Genomic DNA, 19,967 nt, shown 5'->3' on the forward strand with positions numbered 1-19,967 from the left:
AGAAGAATGGGTTAGATGATCCTTGTGTGTGTGTCCCTGCACGTATGAATTTGCTGTGAGGAATTGGCTCATACAATTGTGGGCGCTGGCTAAGCAAACTGGAAGTCCACAAGGCATTCAGGAGGGAATATTTAAGGAAAAGGAAGAGTGATTCAGACCCAGCTGCTCTTAAGAATCTCTGAGTTTAGGGAAGGCCTGAGCCCTTTCAAAGGGCTTCCAAGTGATTAAATCAGGTGCACCCAGGACTATACGTATTCCTATAGATTAATTTAAATCAACTACTTAGGTACTTTTATTAGATCTGCAATATTTCTCCCCAGCAGCACCAAGATTAGAGTTTGAATGACTGGGTAAACGTGTGTATATGCTACAGAAAGGGTGGTGCCTCCCTCTGTCCTTCAGCTCTTTCCACACTGTCCCCTGTGGACCATGTAACAAGGAACTGTAGCTCAGCCTAGCCAAGTCGACACAGCACAAAGCCGCTACAAGTGGGAAGTCAGTTATTGTATTGTGTTATATCCTTGTTCTCAGGGCTTTTGAGGTCTGTTTGCCATGTACTACTTGGCTTCAGGTGGCTCTGCTTATTGAGTTCTTCCCCCTCTGCTCATCAGCCGTCACTAGGAGAAGTTCTAGCATCTTGCGCTCCTTTCCTAACTTGTTGTTTTGATTTACCATGGGCTTGAAAATCAGATAATACACTTCAGTGAAATGAGGGCCAGCGAGATTCTCTTACAAGTACATTTTATGAAGATTCTCTTATGAGTACATTTTATGAATGTTTCTTGTTACAAAGATAGCATTGTTTCTATATACCTGGTTATGTTTTCTTATTTTGAGTCTGATAATTGATGGTTAGCTGTCTCTTTGTATCTTTTCTGTAAATGATACTAAATAATAACATAAACAACATTTAATACTGTAATGTTTTGTCTGTATTATCTAATCATGTATATATTAAAGAATATACATATTTCAATGTATGGTTTTTATTTAAACATTATTTAGTCTTAAATTTAAAAAATAAAAATAAACTTTAATGTGAAATCAGTTTAAGTTGATAAGGAATGTGATCCTTGCATTTAAAAAAGTCTTTATTTTAGCTATATACCTCTAAAAAGAAAACAAATTTTTAATTTTTATTCATTTTTTTTTAGCTTTTGTTTTACATTTTTGAGCTTGCTTCCTGCATGTATAAAATTAGTACGTCAGCCCTCTCCCAAAGGATTCAGATTTACTCTGGTAAGTTTCTCATTACTTTAGATACTTAATTCTTGCTGCAACTGATCTTTGAAAAATAGAAATATTTATATTCTTGCTCTGAACAGGATTTATTGGACTGGGACATTCATTATATTTGAAGAACAATTATTGTCTGACATGCATAGGTGTTGTGTTGAGCACTAGATTGAGCAACAACAGTTATTGAAGTTCTGCTCTGTATTAGTCAGTGAGGGGCTGCAAAGAAGAAAAGGGGGGTGATAGACACGCTTAGATAATTATGTGATAAAGCGGACGGTATTCAGTTCTTTTGGTGCAGGTTAACTGCTATGATTGTGTGGGAAAAGGAGAAACTACTTGGGGGCAGATGTTAGCTTCTTAGAGCTTCTTAGATCAAATTGTCTAAGAGCTCGAATGTTGAGTTGAATAAAGAGGAGTTGGATTTGTGTGCAAGAGGAGCCAAAAACGTTTTTTAAGCAGGGGAGGGGACAGATTTCTGTTTTAGAAAGATGACTTGTGTCAGTTTGAAGATGCATTGGTTCTGTCTCCTATGGTTTAGGGTTTCTCTGAGTGAGTTTACAAATGCCTTCAGGTTGTAGTTCTGTGGTAAAATTTTGCTCCTATGTACCTTGACCTATAAAATGACATTCAAAAATATCTTTTAATGTGTTGGAAAATTTTAGTTTATGAAAACAGTAAGTCAGTGGACTTTATAATGGGACATTTTAGAAATTAGAGTTTCAATTCTGGGACTGCCACGAACATACAGTGCATTCTAAAAGCAGTCAGAACATAGCATACTGGTGAATACCAGTATTTAAATGTAAAAAAGATAGTTTTATGTTCTTCTTCCTTTTGATTACCTTTTTATTGACAGTTTCTGTTGTTTTGTTTTGTGAATGAACTCTGAGCACACTAAGTCATCTACAGTTAATATTCTATAGGAGTTTTAGAACAGGAGGGATATAGTTAGTAATGCTCTGATGTCTTCAGTAGGCCTAACTTGAAATATTGCAAGCTTATAAAAGACTATGCTATTTTTCCAGGAAATAGCATGCTAAGTAAAGGTATATTTAAAGATAATGGAATAGAATTTCAGAGTTTGATTCACTGTGACAGTGCTAGAGATGATTACTTTTAGGGATTATAAGCCAGGAAAAAAACATTTTCCTTCTTTGAATTTCCTAGTTTTATTCTTTTTGCTATGCTTTAATACAAACCACGGTGTTAAAACAACTAAAAAAGACATTAATGATTTTGTTATTTTTGTTGGTAATGTTTTAAATTCTTGTCAAATACTTCTGAGAGCTTTAGAGACATTTCTCATTTTAATTATTTTAAAGTTTTCCTTTCAGTGAAGATTGAATTATTCTCAATTCAGTTCTCAGTATAAGTCTATAATCGAAGTAATTGATAGTATGGATACTAATACATTTCTAGGAGCAAAATGATTATATTTATGCATTGTATGTATGCATTGAGTGCTGTCTCTGTTGGATCCTTTTCCAGATACTGACATGTAAGCGACTGACAGCTAACACCCCTGCTTTCTTCATTGGGGCCTTTCCTCCTAGTGGCAGAAGAATTACAATAAACAAAAATTAGTTAGCAAGAAAACATCTGGGAGTCATGGGGGCTATGAAGAAAGTAGTGCCGTGTGAAAAGTGCTGGTGGGGCTTGGTTAGGGGGCACTGCTTTAGCTTTAGTAAGGGAAGGCCTTTCAAGGCAGCTGTTCTCAACCTGTGGGTCGCGACCCCGGCGGGGGTTGAACGACCAAAACAGGGGTCGCCTATTAAAATATGTATTTCCGATGGCTTTAGGCGACCCCTGTGTTTTGGTCGTTCGACCCCCGCCAAGGTCGCGATTCACAGGTTGAGAACTGCTGTTTTAAGGGAAGTGAAAACATGCCTACAACGGAATGGCTGGCCAGAAAGAGCCAATCACAGTATCTGGGCTCAGACTTAATAAAAGTGAGTTTTTCTTCAAGGCTGGGACACACTAGTGTGTTTGAGGCAGAAAGGCACAGGAATGAAATGCTAGTGCACAGTGAGGGAGCGAGACTGCAAGAGGAAGGCAGGACCCAGATAAAGTAGGAGTGTGGATTTTATTCCTAGTGAAGCAATTGAAGGATTTTAAACAAGGAAATTTACATGGCCTGACATCGTGGCTGAGTGGAGAATGGATTGGAAACGTGTTACCGATTAGGAGGTAATTGCGGTGTTGGGGAGAAAGATGGGAGCGGCTCAGAGCACCCTTCTCCCACCGTCAGCAGAGGGCGTGGAGAGGACTGGGCAGATACTGCGTTCAGGAGAGGTGTAAGCAGTGGTGCGGTTCAACCAGTTTGCACTGGTTTGGTAGAACCAGTACCTAATGTTTTGTTGATTTCAGTGAACCGGTGTTAAAATGGCACTTGTAATTACGGTTCTCTCTAAGGTGGGGGCCTGGGCAGCCGCCCAATGTGGAAATCACAGATACACATTCCTTACTCTTTTGTAACATTCATCTGTGCAACTGTGTATTCTAAGCACCCCTAGTAATGTTCATACTGTCCATAGGTGAAAAAATTGCAAATGAGGACACCAATCAAGAAGTAATATAGAAATACCTTAAATAATAGTTTTATTGTTTTTTGTCAGGTATTATTTAATATTTTTTTATTAATATTTTAAAACTTTCTTATAACAATCTAGTTTCGTGTACCTCTTTTATTGTTCTTAAGTATTAAATGCATAAAATAATAAACTACCTTTTGGTATATCATCTTTTTATACTTAAAATGGTCATTAGGGCAGGGAACTGGTTCTTAAATTATTTGAATCCACCACTGGGCGTAGATATAACTTGCTGATGGGTTGGATGTATAGCATGTACAAACTAGTGACCCACATATTTTGCTTGAACAACTAGATTAGATGTATATAGATAGATGCCTAATATTCAGAATATAAACTTATGAAAACAGACCTAAGGAATTATTTATTTAAAACACCAAATCGCAAAATTACTACTTTATAAAACATTTAATATATAATATTTTATTGAAGTGCAAACTTTATCTTTCCTTTAAAATTAAATTTATTGGGGTAACACTGGTTAATAATACAGGTGTACAAGATTTTTTTTCTTTTTTTTTTACAGAGACAGAGAGAGGGATAGACAGGGACAGACAGACAGGAACAGAGAGATGAGAAGCATCAATCATTAGTTTTTCATTGCGACACCTTAGTTCATTGATTGCTTTCTCATATATGCCTTGACTGTGGGCCTTTAGCAAACCAAGTAACCCCTTGCTGGAGTCAGCAACCTTGGGTTCAAGCTGATGAGCTTTGCTCAAACCAGATGAGCCCGCGTTCAAGCTGGCCACCTCAGGGTCTTGAACCTGGGTCCTCGGCATCCCAGTTCGACGCTCTAACCACTGCGCAACCGCCTGGTCAGGCCAAGATTATAATTTAACATCTGTGTACTCTATTGTGCGCTCACCACCCAAAGTCTAGCACCCCTCTGTTACTTTGTATTTGATACCTTGTATCGACTTCACCCTCTTCCCACCCTTTCCCCTCTGGTAACCACCATTCTGTTTTCTGTGTCTGTGAGTTTGTCTTCTTAGTTCATTTGTTACATTTTGTTTTATATTCCACGAGTGATATCATATGTATTATATGAATGAAATGATTATAAAACATTTAAAATATTTTGTTGAAATGTGCATGTTTTAAAGACAATGAAAGAGATTTGTTTTGCCAGTTTTAGATTTTTATCTTCTTGTGCTCCATTCTTTTTAATTTAAGAGATCTCAAGGGTGGATGAGGGTATGATTGTTTTGTCTGATGTATTTAGTAGTTTTGTTTATTAATAACTTAAGTCTCAATGAACTTAGTTTAGATGGTTAAATGCAGTGTTACAATAATTTTTTCCCCAAAATATTTTTATTCCATATTTGAATAAAATATTATGCATATTAATGTTGTATAAATATTTTTCTTCTAGATAGAAGCTACATTAAACTTTAAAGTTTTACTTGAAATTATTTTTATTCAGATTCATAATTAAATTGCAATTATATTTTATAAGTTGTTATATCTCATTTCTCCCTTTTTTTTAAAGGTTATCTGTGCACTATCATTCTTTTTATTTTCTTTCCAAGTACATGAAAAGTCCATTCTCTTGGTATCATTGTAAGTAAAAATGTTTCAAGTGTTTTATTTATTATTTATTATGTATTTATAATATATAAATTTATTACGTGGATATAATTACCTACGTGCAAGACGCAACTACACAAATTGTATATAGTTGCATAAACATTTCTTAAATTATATTTTTCAGAATGATCTTTTACAATTTTACTACTTTATATTTTAAACTGAAAACATTTCATAGAACTATTATCGACATACTTATTTCTTCCTGTTTTTTCATATATATTTTCTATATGCTAATAAAAAATGTCCAAAGAGGTTTTCCTCAAAGCGGACCTGTTTGTCATCTCTGCCTTTCTTGTTTCCATATCTATTCAATAGCCTTGTTCTCTCCACTTACCTTCGTGTGTTGCGTCCTGTTTCTTTTGTCAGAACCTTTGGTTAGACCCTATTGGCAATCTGTAACCAGAGTACTTTGTTCTAGGCGCATTAAATTTTTTTCCTACTCTTCATAGAAACTAGGTGACAGTTGGAGTTATATTATCCCAATATCAAAGTCGTATTTGCCTAGAATACATTGGAATACTTGAATCCCAACCCACAACCACTCTACCCCTTACCTATTCACCTGGTTCCTGTGAGAGATGAAGTAGAGAGTGACTAAAGACAAGTGGAAGGTGGACCTTTGGACCGAAAGCTCAGTGTATTGCATATAGCTTTATAGTAAGCTGGGCTGGCCTATGTGGAAGGCTGCTTTAATCTGAACAAAATGGTCTCATATCACTGCATTCTGGTGGACAGGTTGATTTCATCCTCCAAAATCTAAACCTGAGTCATTGACCCTAGTGCCAAAGGACAGAACTGTGGATATGTACTGCTTGCAAACATGTATATTTTCCTGTAGAAAGGCAGCCCATTCAGTGACCTGTAATTTGACCATTCAGATTAGCTCTTGGGCTCTGAATAACTAGATAATAACTGTAAGTGTTTTTCAACTATTTCACAGTAGAAGATGTTATTATTTCCATTACACGTAAGAAAAAAGGTTAAATTAATCATTTGTTCAAGGACATACAGTCAGCAAGTGGCAGAGATGAGACTGGGACTGGGTTTTTCTGGCTAGCCCCCTTCTTGAGCATTGTTGCCACAGTTGAATCCAGAAGGTGATGATGGGACTAGGGGTTGGTGGTAAGGAGGTCACCAAGTTTGCACTTAGGACCCCAAACAGCTCTTTGGTAAAGTCAGTGGCTCCCTTGATTAGCATTACACTTCCTGTTCCTATAGTATGGCTCTTTTTATGTAGCCTTTTCCTGTTGGTTTTTCCTCTTTCCCTCTATTCTATCACCGTAAACTCGTTTCCCTTGATAGTGCTTGTTTGCCTCTGTTGTCCTCTCTTCAGTGGCAGATGATGAACTTGTCTATTACAACTTCAGTTTTTAACTTAGTGGAGTAATATGTAACCTGGAGGATCATAAAGAAGAAGTTTGGAAACCACTATACTGGGAATTCGAAATTTATTTTGTATTTACCAAGTATGATGAAATATGTGGAGCCGCTCTTTTTTCTGTTTAGATCTGTTTATCTGATCCTTTTTTTGAGCTACTGTTTGTATGCCAGAGAAGAAATATTCCATCGGTAGACTGAATTCTGGAAGAAGTGCTTTTCCAGTTATGAGTTGACAACTTCCCATTCAGTTTGAATAGTTTAAAAAAGTGAATCAGGCCTGACCAGGCATAGGCACAGAGGATAGAGTTTGAACTGGGATGTTGAGGACCCAGGTTCAAAATCCCAAGATTACCAGCTTGAGCACAGGCTTACCAGCTTGAGTGTGGGATCATAGACATGACCTCATGGTCGCTGGCTTCAGTCCAATATCACTGGCTCAAGCAAGGGGTCACTGGCTCAGCGGAAGCCTCCTGGTCAAGGCACATAAGAGAAAGCAATCAATGAACAACTAAGGTGCTGCAACTATGAGTTGATGCTGTCATCGCTTTCCCTTCCTATCTGTTCCTCTCTCTCTAAAAAAAAAATCAGTAGTCTATATTAAGACCTTGCTGGCTGTTTTTTTTGTTTTGTTTTAGCTACCCTGAAAATAAGACATAAAATGTGTTTATATTTTTATAAGTAAAAATTGAAATTATATTCTGTAAGATTAAAGTATTATTTTCTTTATTATTTTAGACCTGTCTGCTTAGTTTTAAGCGAAATTCCTTTTATGTCAACTTGGTTTTTACTTGTGTCAACATTTAGGTGAGTCAAACCAATTTCCATATAATATTTTCAGTATAGTTCCTAGAAATTCATTTAAAACATTTTTATAAAGTGATTATATTTTAATTGACAATTCTCGATTTTTTTTTCTATTTTTCTTTACAGCATGCTACCTCTTCTGTTGAAGGATGACCTCCTAATGCCCACAATTGTGACAACGGTGGCATTTTTTATAGCTTGTGCAACTTCCTTTTCAATATTTGAGAAGACTTCAGAAGAGGAGTTACAGTTGAAATCTTTTTCCATTTCCGTTAGGAAATATCTTCCATGTTTTACATTTCTTCCCAGAGTTATACACATTTTGGTAAGTTGTTTGGTTTTTAAGTAATGGTACTTAGCTTATGCCAATACCACATTGTCTCAATGACTATAGCTTTGTAGTTGTTTTAAAATTGAAAATGTGAGTTCTTTTTCAAGATTGTTTTAGCTTTCTTGCTTTCTTTCTTTTTTTAAAGATTTTATTTATTGACTTTAAAGAGACGAGAGAGAGGAAGAGGGGGGGAGCAGGAAGCATCAACTTGCAGCAGCTGCTTCTTGTATGTGCCTTGACCGGGCAGCCTGGGGCTTCGAACTGGTGACCTCAGCACTCCAGGTCAACACTGTATCCACTGTGCCACCATAGTCAGGCTGTTTTTAGCTTTCTATGTCTCTATTCTATTTCCACAGCTCATTATTATCTTTAGGATCAGCTCATTATTTTCTCCGTAAACCCAGCTGAGATTTTGATAGGGTTTGCTTTCAATCTGTGTATCAATTTGTGGAGTATTACTATCTTAAGATTTTGTCATCCAAATCCATGAACAGAGGATATGTTTCTACTTATTTAGTTAGATATTTTTCATTTCCTTCGACCATGTTCTGTAGTTTTCAGTGTACAAGTCTTATACTTCTTTTGTTAAATGTATTTTTAAATATTTTATTCTTTATACTTTTGTAAATGGGATTGTTTTCTTAATTTCATTTTCATAATGTTCATTGCTACTACTGTATCCAGTGTTTTTTTATTTATTTGTTTGTTTGAGGGAGACAGACAGGGACAGACAGGAAGGGAGAGAGTTAAGAAGCATCAGTTCTTCGTTGTAGCACCTTAGTTGTTCATTGACTGCTTTTTCAGATATGCCTTCATCTGGGGTGCGGGGCTCCAGCCAGAGACCTTGGAGTGACCTTGGGCTTCAAGCCAGCGACCTCAGGGTTTCTAACCTGGGTTCTCAGCATGCTAGGCCAATGCTCTATCTATTGCACCACTGCCTGGTCCAGCTAGATGGCCTTTAATTGGTTAGGAAGTTCTTCTATTCCTAGTTTATTGAGTGTTTTTATCATGAAAAGGTATTAGATTGTCATATGCTTTTCATGTAGCTAATGTCATGCATTTTCCCTCTCCCTTTATTCTATTAATATGGTATATAGCATTGATTTTTGTATGAACTAACCTTGCATTCTTGGGATATGTCCCACTGATCATGATGTACAATCCTTTTTATATGCCACTGGTTTGGTTTTGTCAGTATTTGACTTTTGCTTCTGTCTTCATAAGGGATGTTGAACTGTAGTTTTCTTTTCTTATGTTTTATTCCGGTTTGGGAGTAGGGTTAATATTTGCCTCATGGGATGAATTGGGAAATGTTCCACTTCTACTTTTTGAAAGAATTTATGAAGGATTGGTATTGTTTTATATACATTTGGTATAATTCACCAATGAAGCCATCTGTGCCTGGGCCTTTCTTTGGGACTTAAAAACTGATGAAGTCAATTGCCTACTTGTTATTGGTCTATTTAGACTTTCTGTACCTTTTTTTTTCATTGATTTCTGTTTAGAGAGAGGAAAGGTGAGAGAGAGAAACATTGATTTGTTGTTCCACTTATTTATGCATTCATTGGTTGATTCTTTTCTTTTTTCCTATTGGTTGATTCTTATATGTGCCCTGACCAGGGATTGAACCTGCAACCTTGCCCTATTGGTTTGACGTGCTAATCAATTAAGCTACCTTTCCAGGGACTTTTTGTTTTTTTTGAGACAGTTGTAGTGGTGTGTCTAAGAATTTGTCCATTTTATCCATGTTATCTACTTTGTTGTCTTTTAGTAGTTCATAGTAGTCTTTTATCATTTGCTTTTATTTTATGTTTCTTTTTAATTTTTTGTTTATTGATATTATCAATTTTAGACAGGGGAGAGAGGTGAGAGAGAGGGAAGGAGGGATGGCGGGAAGGGGAGAAGTGGGAAGCATCAACTCAGTAGTTGCTTCTCGTATGTGCCTTGACCAGGCAAGCCTGGGATTCGAACCAGCAACCTCAGCATTCCAGGTCAATGCTTCATCCACTGTGTCACCACAAGTGTGGCTCATTTTTATTTTTTATGTATGGTAAAAAGTGTTCTTTTTTTCAATGCTGATTTTGGGAATTTGTACCTTTCCTGTTTTATTTCCTTTGGTCAGTCTAACTAGTTTGTTGGTTTCATTAATCTTTTTATAGAACCAACTTTTGGTCATTGATTTTTCTCTATTTTTTATTTCATTGATTTTGGTTCTAATTTTATTATTTCTTATGCTTCCTTTGGGTTTGGTTTATCCTTCTTCAGTTTCTTAAAGGTCAGGTGATTGATTTGAGAGCTTCCATTTTTATGTAAGTATTTAAATCTGTAAATTCCCTCTGTGCTGTGTTTAAACAGCACTCCATAAATTTGGTTATGTTTTATTTAGTTAAAAATATAGTCCATTTCTATTCTTTGGTTCATGAATTTAGAAATTTGTTGTTTCCAAACATTCAGGGATTTACCAGATTTCTTCCTGTTTTTGTTTTCTAATATAATCTTGATTATATTAGAACATACTTTGTATTGCTTTGATTATTTTTTAATGTATTGACTTTATGTTAATTTCTCAGTTTTTGAAGGGCATTTTTGCTGGAAATAGAATTATTGTCTTTCTTTTATCAACTTGAATTTCCACTCCTGTGCCTTGTGGCCTCCATGTTTTCTGATGCAAAGTCAGCCATTCATCTTACTGAAAATAGCTTTTAAGTGTATTTAGTTTTAGATGCTTATTAGACATCCAAGTGGAGATATAAAGGAGCACTTGGATATATGCACCTGGAGTTTATTGGAGTGGTCTAGGCTGCAGATAGTAATATGAGTCTTTGGCATAGATATTAAAGCCATGTCAGTGAATGAGCTCACCCAAGGTGGAAGTATAGATTAAGAAGACTAAGTACTGAGCTCTGGGATAGTACAGTGCTAGAGATAGGGAATATGAGAAGGAACCAGCAAAGTTGCTGAGAAGGATTAACTAGTGAGGTGGGAAGAAACCAGTAAAAGTATGGTGTCCTGGAAGCCACGTGTTTAAAGGATATGGGGGTGTCCTGCTATTTCAGATGTTGCTGGGAAATCAAATCAGGCAATAAGAACTGATCATTTGACTTAGTATAGTGGAGTTTAATATGGATCTCCGACCAGGGCAGTTTCATTGGAGTGATTGGAGTGAAAGCTTAATTGGTCTGAAGTCACTAGTGAGTGGAAGAATTGGATGCACAAGTTATAGTCAACTCTTTTGGGAAACTTTGCTGTACATAGAAGAGACAATGGGGGTAACAGATGGGGTTTGTTTAAAAACGGAATTTTAGCATCTTTTAATACTGATTTAAGTTCATAGTATCACGAATTTTCAATCAGTCTCATATTTCCCAAGTTTAATTTTGATGATTTCACTTCAGAAAATTTCACTTCCCACAAGGCTGACTCGGGGATTTTCCTTTGGAGGATGCTTGCAGCCTCTGTGCATGTTTGTACACCTCTTGGCTCCCATCCTTCCCACTCGTCCGTCTGGGATGATCACTGCATTACTCTATTCAGGTCTTACCAGTCTCATCATAATGTAGCCACTAACGCATCTTGTAGGGTTCCATTTATGTCCCATCTCCTTCATGAAGTCAGAGTCCCGTTTCTTACTGCTTGCTCTCTACATTCATTTAAGCAGCTCGTGTGTACTTATGTACTATGTACGTGAGGGATAAAATAAGATATGGCTGCTACTTGCCTTAAAGGACCTCATAGTCTAGAGCTAAACTGTCCGATACAGTAGCCACTAGACACATGTAGAAATTTAAACTCAGCAAAATTAAATACAATAAAAAATTTAGCTCCTCATTTGCAGCAGGCACATTTCAGATGCTTAGTCGTCACCTTTGGTTAGCACCTGCTTGTTTGGAACACACAAGTACAGAATATTTCCATCACTGCAGGTCTATTGTGCAGTGCACTGGTCTAGAGAACTGACTGCTACATAATTATAATGAATGTAATAATTACTTTTACTCCTTGTTTTAGCATTTAATAAAAGGTGACCTTGTGATTTTAACTAGTTCATGCATTTCCCTAATTAACTCTTTGAGGCCCTAGGACATTTTCTTACATGCTTACTACAGCACTAGCTCATTGAAATACAGTTTTCCATTTGAAATGGGTAACTTTTCCATAAATGGGTTCTTAGATTAGCTTAGAATTTTATATCCTGTAGGGACTTAGGGTCCTGGAGCATACTGTGCATTTGATCCTGACTAGCAGTATTATCTGTTCCTGGTAACTTTCTTCAGTGCCGGGTGGTATGAAATATGACAGGGGTTCTCAGGCTTTCACTACACATGGGAGTCACTTGTGGAACTTTAAAAATACTAAGGCCTCCTGAGAAAGCTGGTGTAACTGGTCTGGCATCTGGCGTGGGCACTGAGATACTTAACCCCAGGTGATTCTAACTTGCAGCCTAGGTTGAGATCCTCCGTGAAGAGATTGTACCTCCCAACCCTCCCCTTCAGTTCTGATTTACAGCTGTAATCTGTTACCAGGAAATTTAACTTCTTTTATATTACTTAACAATACTTCTTTTTCCTCCTCACAGTTTCGTATGTCCATAATCACTATCGTCCTTCTGACACTGGTGACAGTAACACAGGATCCTCCTCAGAAATTCCCAGACTTGTTTTCTGTATTGGTGTGTTTTGTTTCCTGCTTGAAGTTCCTGTTCTTCTTGGTGTACTTTAACATTATAATCATGTGGGACTCCAAAAGTGGAAGAAGTCAGAAGAAAATCAACTAGCTGTGAACGGTGCTGAAAGTTTTGTGAATTTTTTTGCTATGTATAGTGATCATTTTGAGAATTACGGACTTACAGGAAGGGAAATGGTGAGACGTCATTGTTCTGTATACAAATAAAAGTTTGGGGACCAAAGCTCAATGGAATGGAGGCTTTTATTTTCCAGCTATTGACTGACCAAGACATAATGGAGTCTTATTAATCTTCGGTTAGTGGGAAAATGAGAAAAATGTCCTTCATTCCAGTACTTAGGAAATGTACTCTATAATTTGTTGGCTTGAAAAAAATCTGCAAATACATGAGTTTAATGGAGGAATTTAACCCCTTCTGTTGAAAGAAAATTACTAATTTTGATATTTAACTGTAGTTTTCTTTATATTTTCGAATGCAAGTAATGTGTATTTCATTCTTTAGAAACTATATCTCAGGTATTAAACTTGTGATATCAGTGTTTTTTAACACTGTGTATGAAATCAGGGTGGTTAACTCTTGCAGACTGGCATCAGTCTGTAGGCCAGCCAGCAGTTGAAAAATATTGTTTTAAATTACTATGAGAAAGCAATTTAAACTGCTTGAAGTTTGAACGTGCTTTATTACATGTGCAAATTTGAATATTTTTTAACAGGGCAGAGATTAAACTGTGTTATTTATTTTCAAGAATGCTGATTTACTTGAATATAATTAAACTATGAATTTTCCTGAATTTAAATCTAATTAGTCTGAGTGAACTCTCTTTATTACTCATGAGCACTAGGTTCTAAACTTCCAGGATCATTTTAAGTTAAATGCCGTTATGCAGGATTTCATCCTGCTGTTCTTTTTTGTTGCAATATGGTTCAAGGTCACCAGTGCCATAAGTGTTGACTCATACAGTGCTTCATGGTAACTTAGCCTTGTTAATACTGAGTCACTCTATATTTGCAGAAGCCCATCTATACTCTATGTTCAATTGAGTATTTTATCCATGAGGTAGTTTCTCATGTAAAGATGTTTTCTTCTGTCTGTGATAAGAACAAAACAATCACTGTCCCATCAACATATTTTTAATGGACATATTTCTTTCATAAGACAGCCATTGAAACAAATTAAGCAGTGGTATATTTTAAAACAATGCAAGCCAAATATATACACCCACACAAAAATAACTGGTTTTAGACATGGACAACCACAAGCTGATGCAAAAAGGTATGTTTCTCAGTCTGATAAAGGGAAGGAGGTTTAGACAAAGCGAAAATCAAGAAGTATTTCTTTCTCAAAGTAAATGTGCATAAAGACTCCAAGGGCAGGTCAGCAGAGAAAGGCAGCCTTGAAGCCCTGCCGAATCAGCAGGAACACCGCTGTCCATGGTCGCCATCTGTAATCAGTGTGCCCAAATGTCAGCATCTTGGCTGCAGGAGTAGTCTTATTTTTTTGTAATAGCATCCTTGTGTTTAACACAGGATGTTGATTTAAATCAATGATAAGGGAGTTGTAAATTCTGAGTAATTATAATCAAGAAACGGTATTTGAAAATAAACATATAATATAAACATTAGCAAAACAGAATATACCCATATTCAAGGTATCTTATAGGTAAAGTCTATAAAAATAAAATATTTTAAAGATGATTTAATCTAATCTTGATTTATATTGTAGCTTTTATGGAGACTTATAGTAATTACCTTAAGTCAGATATCTTCTATTAGAAACCAGTTTAAGAAGAGTCCACATTGAGCTTTGAGATTAAATTTAAAAATACCAAACATGTCCAGTGATGAATTAAGATCACAGAAATAGGCAATTATGTCAGCTACACCTAGGATTATAGGGATGTTTTAATATAAAAATATTAAATATTTCTCACTTTCTTCACTAATGTACCTGTCAAAATGAACCCGTCTCAGTTATTTTCAAGTTCATTTTAGAGGGATGGGCTATTTCTGAGAAATGCAGGGGTTTTTTGTTGCCAATAAACTTAGGTTTGCTTCTTAAAATGAAGAGAATAGGGTGTATGTTCATGTATCAAATATGAGACACACAGAAGTCATTTTCCCTTGAGCCCTTAGGGAGGGGAGAAAAATCCCCGATGTAGCATTCTGTCCAAATGATAAACCACAACTAAGTGAGTGAAACATTTACAAAAGTCAGAGCAGCCAAAGGAGCCTCTCTGTTCAATAGGAAGAGAGTAAGAGATGGATAGGGTATAACTAAATAATGGTTGGAGTAACACAATGGTTTCAAGTCTCAATTGGTCTTTCTTCTGTTATGTTCATTGGAAAATCAGGCTCAAGTGTATCCATCCCCCACCCTCATATAAACATTAGTTTTGTGTGTGGATCTTTCTGCTTTGTCCTTCATGTGGCCTCCAAGGGTGATAAAGCGAGAGTCATCTGATCTACAATGAAGAGAACTGAGAAATGATTCTTAGCACACCCAGCTGTTCTGAAAGGCAAAAGCTTAGTATAGCAAAAGGTCAAATATACAGTAACTGATTTAATAGCATTAAGCACATACCTACATAACTTGGATTACATATGACACCAATCTACTTCTTAACCCTTTATTTCCTTACTAATGTAGGTTTCTTTATATGTTTCAGCGTACATTCTAAGGTTTTCAATGCTAACACACAAACGAATTATCCTTTTTGGTATATTTTAGGTAATGCCCTATTACAAGGGCTATATCACAAAGTGTTATTTAAATAGTACAATAAAATTCTTAGGGAAGGCTAATAGGTTTATTAGTTAATTGGGCTACTGTTTAGTATCTATGTCATTTAAATGAATAGCTTTAAAAAAATAACTCGTTTTCATTTTAAGAGGTGAATATTAAATGTCTCTAAATGGAAATTACCATTTTCAACCTTAATTTGTTAAATTTTGTTTCAGATTTTCAAACAGTATTTTTATTTTTATGATACACTGAACTGAATGACATAGTAATATCTTATACAAATTTTGTTAAGACTTCGGGCAAGCACCAAGGAGTAACACTCGTCCCCTAGAGAAAAACCATGTTCCAGGTTATAACACGTTCTGTGACTCCCTGTTCCCCTTTATTTCGTGGCAGCACAAACAGATGATACAAAACAAAACCACAGAGAAACAAATCTAAATTAATGCTTCAAAAAAATTTGGAGATCCCATACTGCCCCATAAAAATATTCTCTTCTTTAAATTCAGTTATCAGTGTAGTTCAGTTTAAAAACAACTTCATATTTTAATATATATTAAAAAATGCATTCTGGTATTTAATGAAAGGTATGAAAATTTTAAAACTTTGAAAATATTTTTTTTCTAAATAGAAATAACTAGAGAATAATAAAAATTCATCCCTGAGATGGTAGCTAATCTTCTAGATAAATTTTTAGTTTTAAAAAGCATTTAACTAATACTGTTTGGGGCTTTAAATGGAAAAACTGATATCTAATTCAACTCAACATTAGATTTAATGAGTTTTAAAATATACAGCTCTCTACCAAAGATGTCATTTTCATAAATACTTTATTAAGTCTATTCACAAATGGTAAATGTATGCAGAGCGTACATAATATAGAATACAAGATCCTTGTCTACATCTTGGTTTACTCATTAAAGGGTCAAGAAGAACTGTATTATTTACATTGAGATTATCTACTGGTGTGTGTAGAAAGTTTAAATTAGCTGCAAGAAATTTTATCTAGACATGCACCTGCCTAGTGCTATGATGTGGTATTTACTGGACAGATTAATTACAAACATTTCTTCTGTTCCTTTAAATATGATCAGGCAGATGCAGAAGCTGGTGTTCATAGTGAGTGCATTTCTTCTAAAGGCCTACAAGATACAAAAGATGATTATTATTAAATCATCAAGAATTAGTTTCTAAACTAACATGCATCTCATACATGATGTAAGAAATAATTTAAACACCGGTTTACCATGTAATTTCTACCTAGTTTAGATACTGGTAATCTCTCATTTGCTTATTTTTGAGTCTTCTAAGCACGATTCACCTTCAGAAATAACTGTCAGTGACCCCTCTGATGCAGCACTCTTCACCTTATGTGACCGTGGATTTTGACATACGTATTTCTGAGAGTGTTCTAAAACTCCAACATGGCCTACTGAAAACACCAAAATATATATGCCTTTTGTCTATAAGTCTTAAGGGCCTTTTAGCAGGTGTTTCCTCCAACAGCTGCCCCCCCCTCCTCCAAAAAAGGCAGTAGTTACTGACATTCCTATTTATAGTGCATCCCTCTGGGGACTCCTAGTGGTGGAACAAGTCCTTGTCTATTTGGTCTTAAGACCTTTGTGTGAAAGGAAGCTTTTAAAGCAAGCAGTCATTGGCAACTGATAGCATCTATTCCCGTAGGGCATGTGCACAGTCACTCCTGAAATAACCCCTTCCTTGATGACATCGGCAGCTATGAAGAAGTGATGCGTCATGAGCTGCTATTCTTGAGTCCACGTATGTTCTTGTCCTATCCGAAGGTAGTTGCCAACTCGACCATCAACTTTTGCCAACTCTTGTTTGAGTCTGGTCTGAATTCCTCTAGATTTAAGCATTCTATGTTCACTTAATAGCCTTATAAGTTACAGATACACAGTTATCAGAACCAATGATAATACTAGGAAGACTGACTTATTAAATAGTTACTGTGAGGGAAGCAGCTAAATTTTTGTATAATCCCACAGGTAAATGTTATCTGTCTCATTTTATAATTAAGGTTTGGGGAACCAAGCATTTTGTTTAAGGCCACACAGCTAAGCAGGTAAGAGAGCTGGTGCTGGTCATTTCATCCAAACTCTGTTCTCTGCTACCGTGCCAGGCCCTGTAAAGATGTTTCATCAATAGATCATGAATTGTGTTGAGAAAGATTCTGAAGCCAAATTCAAGATCCATCAAAAATAAATATTTTGATTAATGTGCAGTATGTCATAGCACAGAGTAGGCAGTAGCACTATGTTCATTATCTTTACACTGCCATATTGGTCCCAGAGATGACCATCTCGGAACACAAATGAAAAGCAATTTAGATAACAATGATGCAGTTTATTAGTATTTTTACAGGATTCATTGTCCATACAGCTATTCTTTCTAAAACATATTTTGGACTGTTCCTTCCCTAATAATCATCACTGGCCCACTTCTGCCTGAAGAATCAAGTCTGAGCTCAGCAGCCTGGTGATTGCAGCTGCCAATGATTGGTCTGGAATCTACCTTCCAATCAATCTGCTTTTCGACCTTTTTTTTTGGTTCATGTTTTCCCTGCCTAATATGTTTAAACAACCCACAAAAATTACTCATTTTTCAAATTCCAAATTCCTAGTAAAGTGCAAAGTTTCCTTACTAGGGTCTGGATAGCCCTCTGTCAGACATAATGAAGAGGGCAATAACTAGAACTGAGAATAACAAATTTCTGAGAAATATGTTAAAATAATTAAGTCAAATATTAAAAAAAATAAAGTCCAAGTGTGCTTTTATGGTAATTAAATGAAATAAATATGACAAAATTAAATTTATTCTGGCATTAAAAAACATTTTTGTGTTACATTTTTTGAGTTATGCTTTTTAGAATTCGTAAAAAAGGGGTTAAAAAATTAAAAAACGACAAAAAAATTTATCTTTTTTTATACACAGAGATACATTCTTAGGAAGATTCAGACAATTTGGCAGGTCCCTGCACGAATGTGTTTTTTCATTCTTGTGTTTATGAGAAACATGAGCCTGATGTGTCCTAGCAATTTCTTCAATGTTTGGGCATATATTTGAGAGGCAAACTCGCATTTCCTCGTGAATACATTGACAAATTCCTCTCTTTTTACTTTTAATTGTGTTGAGTGCAGAAAACCCCCACCATGCATATCATCTTAATTTTACACCAAACAAAGGATAGAAGAAACTTGCCTCCAGTCTTTCTGGGGAACATGGGGGGTAGTGTAAACAATCCAGCTTAACAGCCTTTTGCAACCTAATCAGGCAAGTGAGGTGGGGGGTTGGGCAGACTGTCAGTTTACAGCCAATTCCCCACACCTCTGTCCCCCCAAAATCTAAACTCCAAAAACCCTGTTGGCTGTTTGGTGCCCAACAGGCACATATTTCTCTGGAATACCATAGGGCACACCTGGAAATTTTCTAGGGCACACCGGTATGCCCTGGCGTACACTTGAGAACCACTGCATTAAACAATGACCTCACCACACCATCCTGAGTTAATCTGTCTGTTGTGTATTCCTATAGTAATGCTTATTCTCTTCATTTGGTACTTAGAAGGGAATGTTTATACTTCTCAGTCTGAAAAGGACCTTCTATCAACTCTTGCTGTCTATACCCCAGGGAGTGACACATTTGACTTGTCAACATCAAGAACATTGGTCCCAAACTTTACTACCAATAAGACATGTTACTACTCTTATATAACATGTTACTACTCTTATATAACAGTCTTCCCTACTATTTAGTTGCCCATTTTCTGTCTGCTCTCAAGTTTGATGGGCTTTTGTGCTTCCTAATTTCACGTTGTAAGGAGACTAACCCATTCTATCTCTCACCTGCAACAAAACCTGTAAGACAGGCCTGTGTCTTTCCTGTTGTAGAGGCACATGGACACAGGGTCTATCTCAGAGATCCAGCTCTCTCTTCAGGTTCAGGAGAGCACACAGGGTTCAAGATTTAGTCAGCATGGAAGAAAGGAGGTCCCACTTTTGCCTTAGGCAAAATCCATATCAGTGACCCCAAACTTTTACCAGACAGCCTGCCTGGAGGTTATCAATTCCTCCACTAATCAAATTAATACTTTGATACTCTTTGGACTCAATCTTTTTTTGAATTTGCTGTTGCCTAGAAACATGAAAAAAAGAAGGATCTGAACTTGTATTACTATCATAGCTTGCCTTTTATTATTATTTCATGTACTATATAAATCTTGTATGCTTAGCTTGATTACTAGGTTTCAAAAGGTTGGCATTATGCAGTGATGTATTTATACTGTCTCATACTTTTGTTAACCAAGTGATTTATTCATTGTTTCTAGATAAAGCATCCCAGTACCTCCTGCAATACCCCATTAACACTAGCCAAAATCATGCTTCTTTTTCTCCCTGTTCACCCTTTTATTGGTCCTCGTACAGTCTGTGGCCTATGGGTTGCTGTCTCCCTTCGTGGCAGTCTCTCCTCACATTATTTTATAAAGACTTCACTTTTTAAAGGCTCTGGGAGTGAACTTGTATGGGGTGGTTCCCCTGACAGGGCAGGAGCTGATCTGCAGACAGAAGTTGGCCACAGCAGTATC

The 19,967-nt window shown here is 36.3% G+C and overlaps 2 protein-coding genes across 7 annotated transcripts in view; one reads left to right on the forward strand and one right to left on the reverse strand.

Moving 5' to 3' along the window:
* The window catches only part of ALG6 (ALG6 alpha-1,3-glucosyltransferase), a 51,727-nt gene extending 38,325 nt beyond the window's left edge, over positions 1–13,402 (forward strand). For all 4 annotated transcript variants that reach the window (XM_066376464.1, XM_066376466.1, XM_066376467.1 and 1 more), the window contains 5 exons: positions 1,155–1,239; positions 5,323–5,393; positions 7,539–7,607; positions 7,734–7,932; positions 12,515–13,402. In XM_066376464.1, the coding sequence (XP_066232561.1) occupies positions 1,155–1,239; positions 5,323–5,393; positions 7,539–7,607; positions 7,734–7,932; positions 12,515–12,712 (622 nt within the window). In that variant the 3' untranslated portion in view covers positions 12,713–13,402. The remainder of the gene's footprint in view (positions 1–1,154; positions 1,240–5,322; positions 5,394–7,538; positions 7,608–7,733; positions 7,933–12,514) is intronic.
* Positions 13,403–13,744: 342 nt separating this feature from the next.
* Positions 13,745–19,967, reverse strand: part of ITGB3BP (integrin subunit beta 3 binding protein) — a 59,948-nt gene continuing 53,725 nt past the window's right edge. For all 3 annotated transcript variants that reach the window (XM_066376457.1, XM_066376458.1, XM_066376454.1), the window contains one exon: positions 13,745–16,506. The gene's annotated coding sequence lies outside the window, so the exon portion shown is untranslated. The remainder of the gene's footprint in view (positions 16,507–19,967) is intronic.

This window comes from Saccopteryx leptura, chromosome 3, assembly GCF_036850995.1.
Source record: "Saccopteryx leptura isolate mSacLep1 chromosome 3, mSacLep1_pri_phased_curated, whole genome shotgun sequence".
Classification (NCBI taxonomy): Eukaryota; Metazoa; Chordata; class Mammalia; order Chiroptera; family Emballonuridae; genus Saccopteryx; species Saccopteryx leptura.